Source organism: Apium graveolens, chromosome 10 (genome assembly GCF_009905375.1).
Source record: "Apium graveolens cultivar Ventura chromosome 10, ASM990537v1, whole genome shotgun sequence".
In the NCBI taxonomy this organism is placed as follows: domain Eukaryota; kingdom Viridiplantae; phylum Streptophyta; class Magnoliopsida; order Apiales; family Apiaceae; genus Apium; species Apium graveolens.
In genome coordinates, this window is record NC_133656.1 from 157,893,640 (window position 1) to 157,899,311 (window position 5,672).

Consider the following 5,672-nt stretch of genomic DNA (forward strand, 5'->3'; position numbering starts at 1 on the left):
TAATGAGGGAAGGAATAAATCTAGGCAGGATAATCTTGGAGGTTTTATATGGAGTTCTAAAAAACCTATGAACTTGAGATGTTGCTGAAAAAGTTATTAAAGTTAAATCAAGTACATATTCTTGATGTGTCAAGTGCCTTGATAGAAAATGACCAAAAGATAACTGAAAATGAAACTAAATCTCATATCCAAGTTATACAGCTTATTGAGCATAAATGCAAGGAACCTCAAAAAGTCATTCTGGAATTAGAAGAGTACGAATACTGCACTCTTGATGAGTTGGATGAAATGGATCAGTCTATGACCTACCTGGAAAGAAAGTTCTCAAACATAAGAGTCAAGAAACACAGGCACTTCAAGGGTAAAAGTCAATTCTCCTACAATAACAACTGGAAAGGAAAATCTCAAATAAACACAACTGGAAATAGTGGCTACAAGTAGGATCTGTTGACAGATCTAAGATTAGATGTTCTGACTATGAGGAGTTAGGTCACTTTGCCACAGAATGCAGAAATCCAAAAAAGGTGAAGAAAGATAAGGCATACTTGGAGTTTGAAACTAAGTATGAAGCAATTCTGAAGAAATAACAGGAAAAAACTTATATTGCTAAGGAAAAAAGTTGGTATGATACATATGATGAAGATGACAATGAAGAATATGGAAATTATGCGCTTATGGCCTTAGAGGAAGGAGAGTCATCTGCATCAAATTCTGAGGTACCCATCTTAATTGCTATTAATTTGAATGCCTCTCAATATAAAGAAACTGTTGAAACGATGAACATAGAATTGTTTCACATTTACACAAGCATGGTAGCTGCCGTTGAGAAAATGAATAGATTGTCAAAAGTTAGTGGGAAACTGAAAATAGAGAAACATGAACTAGAACTGCAGCTTGTGAGCCTAGAGTGTGTTAGAAAATAAAATGAACATTTAAAGAACAAGCTAGAGTCTCTAGAGGAGATATAGGTTGTACTGAGAGAAAAGATTGAGAAAAATGAACTTAAAATTAAGTCATTTAAAAATGCTTCTGAATTAGTTGGTCAATATCATGAAAAGAACAAAACTTGTGCCAATGTGGCAATTAGTCTAGACTATGAGTCTAATCCACCAGTAAAGAAAAATCAAACTGATAAAGACAAATAAAGGTTGAACAAAGAAGTTTCTGAGCTGCTACAAAAAGTGAATGCACTTTTGTTCAAACCCTGTGAAGTGGACTTTAGTGAAGAAGAACTCATCATTAAGAAAGAAATTGCAGATGAGGATGAGAGCAAGAAAAATGTTAATTCTATAATCGACATCAAGAGTGAAAAGAAACCTGAGACTAGTCATGTTTCAGGAACCCTGAAACTGAAGTAAGGAGTGAAGGCACAAAGAATAAAAAGAAAGACAGGAATGGAAAGATTGGAGCCAAATTCAAAATAATTAACAATTTATCCAAGTATAAATATTTGTACTCATTTAAGATCTTTTCCTAATATAAAATGTAGAACTCCACGTAGATGGGTCCCACATACCAACTCATCCAAATCATCAGCCCTCACATATTTAAATTAATAAATATTTTTTTTGAAAAAATTAATTTCATTCTTTTTGGAGCATTTCCTACAATAATCAGTAGTAAATTAAACTCTACCAATATTTGTAGACTTTGACTGAATTTTTATACTAATACGACCCCATCTTTCACATCATTGGCCTACAAGTTATTCAAAATAATTAACAATTTATCCAAAATATAAATATTGGTACTCATTCATGATATTTTCCGGGATAAAATGTGGCATGCCACATAGATGGGTCCCACATACCAACTCATCAACTGGGGTTCATATTTGTGTGACGTTCCAGGTGACATGGCATGTGACGTGACTGGCCACACAGGCAGCCACCTGATAAGTGGGGTCATTTGAAAAATAAGCATCAATTCCAACCTATTAGCAATATTGACTGAAGTAATTTTTATCAAGCCATTTGAAAGGAATTGAACCTCTACCTGCCAAGTATGGGCCATTTCCTACCAAACCGCTGATAAGAAATAGTTGTTTTTCTTATAGTGTTTTTTCTCGATGATTTCGTCGAGTTCAACAAAAAAATTCAGTAAATTCAGAATCCAAAAATATCAAAATTGATTCAAAATTCAATAAAATTTAATACAAATAAATATATACACTCCTACAAGGTTATTACACCAACTATACTCACAAATAATCACTCAATCAACCGAAAAAATGAAGAAAACAAGTGGCGTCCACTTTTTTGGCAAATACGAAACTATAACCCAAAAATCACCAAATAAATACATGCAATTTCAAAATCCAACGATTTATGCATATATAACTTCAAAACATGTGAATGATTAATCTAAATAAAACTCTAAATTAGGTCGAAATTGAACATTTATCCAAATTAGTCTTTGTTGATGAAATTAGGCAGAGGGTTTCACAAAAATTGATTTAATTACTTAAACTCTGAATTTGGACTCCTAATTCATCTTCAAACTTCGAATTCATATAAATTTTATCAATAAAATTATTTCAGATTATCAAGTCAGTAATGAGGTCATTTGGGAACAAATTTTAATATCTAACAAGATATCACTACACTACTCTTATCATACTGCATGGAGGTCCAAATTTTTAAATCTGTATATAATACAATAGTTAATATTACTTTTATTTTTCAAAATGGGAGATGACATTACTAAAAAATCTAATTTTTTTTCCTTAAAATTTTGTCTTTAACTACATTTTTGATAAAGAAGAGTAATATTTAATTACTATATTATAAATTCAAAATTTTGACATCAAAGTTAATAAAGTTGAGCACCATTTTGATATTTACTGTTTAAGTGTATTCATCCGTTAACAAATATGCTATATATAATGATATATGACTCATGGTGTGTTTAACAGTTGATTTACTTCCCCAAAGAAGCTCCTTATGTTTGAAAAAGGTAAAACAGGAAAGCAACGTCCATCACCCACTAATTACCCAAACATTTTATAAAGTATATATATCATATATTCCAACAAACAAAAACAAAGAAAATTAGTTATACAAAAGAGGTGACAGTTTGAAAGAAACTAGTAATCACCAAGTTTGACAAATAAAATCATGTAAAGCCATATCTTATTTCACTATATCGATTTGGGTACAAAAACAGTACAAAGTTATCACAGTTATTCTCCATCTCCACTTCTTTATGCAACTTAATTGAGATACAACATCATTGCCTATATACATGTAATTAGCTTTATTACATTTACTATATCTTTGACTCAATTATGAAGATTATGTGTAAAATCCCACTGCTATTGTTTTTACAGTGAGATAATTAACTTCAACTAAAGCCGAATATGTCCAAAAATCTTAGATTTTTGGTGTTTAAATCTTGATGATTATGTCCCAATTAGTGGTTCCAGTATTGAGCTTAGATTGACATCAAGATCAGGAAAGAAGTTTAGGTTTTCACATGGCTGTTGAACATCTGTAATCATGGATAGTGGATCTTGATTAATAATATAATTAGGTTGGGATGATGACATGTCCATGCAGATTAGGGTTAGTAAGTTGGCTTGTTGGCATTGCATGTTCACAATCTCAGCATGAGCCTTGGCTAGTTCTGCTTGCAAATCACTAACTTGCTTTTGAAGGTGACAAATTGCACCAGCACATCCGTACACAGGGTCTCTGACTCTTGCATTTGCTTCGTAAACCATGCTGCTCACTGCATCTGCTCTTTGGGACTCCGGGAGTTCCTGAAAATGAAATTACACATTTCAACAATTTAGTATATAATTAAATTTTTATTACAGTAGCTGTACCTGCTAGATTTGACTAGATTAGCCAAGCATTGATAGTGGTGTTAGTGCGATAGTACTGCTTCAAGTGTCAACTCGTCTAACGAATATTATTCTCTAAGGTGGTCCAACTATTCATATACATATCAGTACATCAGAAACACAAGACAAACAGATGCACTGTATATCATTTAAATTAAAACATTATTTTTATATACATTAAATTATTCCAATTTGTCTATTATTAAAAACATGTTATGCAGGGAGGGAGGGGTCGGGGCGGGGGGGGAGAGAGAGGGGGGAGGGGGAGAGAGAGAGAGAGAGGGAGAGAGAGAGGGAGAGAGAGAGAGAGAGAGAGAGCGAGAGAGAGGGGGGAGGGAGAGAGAGAGCGAGAGAGAGGGGGAAGGGAGAGGGAGAGGGAGAGAGAGAGAGAGAGAGAGAGAGAGTTGGCGGAGTTGACCGGAAAATGGGTTCGAAGAACGAAGTAAATAAATTTATTAGATTGGAACACCTTATAATTCTACCTGAAGTAGCTTAATAATATTGCTAGCTCCAAACACTCGATGAGCAATTGTGAACTTGACAGGATCAGTAGGTGGAAAATAAGGGGCCAGCACACATTTTTCGACACATCTCCGACGAAGAATCTTACATGCAGCACAAGGGCTCATAATGGCTGTTGCAGATGCAAGAACATTACTATTACTATTATTATTATTATTATTATCAGAAGAAGTAGAAGAATTGTTCAAATAAGTTTGGGAAGACGAGGAAGTAGTCAAATATAACAACGGTTTCGTTACATTCATGTTACTCTGCAGTGAGCATTCCATCTCTTCAACAAAAAAAACTAGTGTGTGTGTGTGTGTGTGGACGAAGAGAGGTTACAACTAGGAAGAGGAGTTGAGCAGATCTGAAAAGCAAAGCTAAGATATATATAGAGGGGGGGATGTGGGAATTCTAAGGGGATATCATGCTGACGCTAATGTGCGTTGCATAAGTATATAGTACCTGCCTGCATTCTTTGAATATATAGTGCATGACGTGGCTGTGCCCCCAAACCATTTTTTCTTGCGTATTAATTACTTAATTTGGATTAACATGTATTTGTCAAGTATAATCTAACTTTCTGGATCTTTTTGCCTTGTTATTCCTTTGCAAAAGGTCATGGTTTTATTTTCAAGTGAAAAGTCAAGTTTGATAGCTCTAGCAGCTAAAATGGGACTAATAGTAGCATATGCAACCCATAGAAGAAATAATATTGCATGAGTTTGATATATTCTCTGGACAAAAGATTGAATTTCTCTTCATTCTCGATCATCAAGTCCTTGCGTCTTCTGGTCTTTCTTCCAGTCTTTGCCTCTTCCGTCGAAACGTGTAATCTCCTTCGATTTTATGACTCCATTGATGCACTTGATATACTCGTAGGACTGTGTAATACAGGTTGAGATCAGAAGAAAAATTAGTAACTCATTAATGAGTCTCGACTCTAAGATCAATTTCAGGAAAGACTTGTATATATTGAGGAGATTAGTGTTTTTTTCTCTGCATTTTACAGTAAAAATAGCTTTCCGATATAATGAAAACAAGAATTGACCGTGACTCTTACATTTCAAATGGATATGTTCACATTGCATTGTGGATTAGTGGTAGTAGTTTCTAAAATTGTATTATTGAATTGAATGAATAAGGGATTAAAAATCCGATTTGCACAAATAAAAATATTGATATAACATTATTAATAAAAAAACTACATTATTGATATAACATTATTAATAAAAAAACTACATTATTATTTTACTTGTCTATTTAATATGTCTTGTTTTGACTATATTAAGTGATGATATTGATTAGATTTTTCCGGCAAACT

At 33.5% G+C, this 5,672-nt stretch overlaps 1 protein-coding gene across 1 annotated transcript; it reads right to left on the reverse strand.

The window, feature by feature from the left end:
• Window positions 1-3,129: 3,129 nt before the first annotated feature.
• LOC141693041 (LOB domain-containing protein 1-like) lies at window positions 3,130-4,691 on the reverse strand. The gene is made up of 2 exons (XM_074498027.1): window positions 4,327-4,691; window positions 3,130-3,760 (listed from the first exon to the last, which is right to left on the reverse strand). Exons 1-2 carry the CDS (start codon window positions 4,633-4,635, stop codon window positions 3,401-3,403), a joined length of 669 nt encoding a protein of 222 aa, XP_074354128.1. The 5' UTR covers window positions 4,636-4,691; the 3' UTR covers window positions 3,130-3,400.
• Between the last annotated feature and the right edge of the window lie 981 nt (window positions 4,692-5,672).

Bases quoted from the DNA above. Each gene is read 5' to 3' on its own strand.
- LOC141693041 (XM_074498027.1), bottom strand. From the start codon at position 4,635: ATGGAATGCTCACTGCAGAGTAACATGAATGTAACGAAACCGTTGTTA. The intron at 3,761-4,326 runs GTAGAATTATAA...TTTCATTTTCAG, and splicing joins ATATTATTAAGCTACTTCAG to GAACTCCCGGAGTCCCAAAG.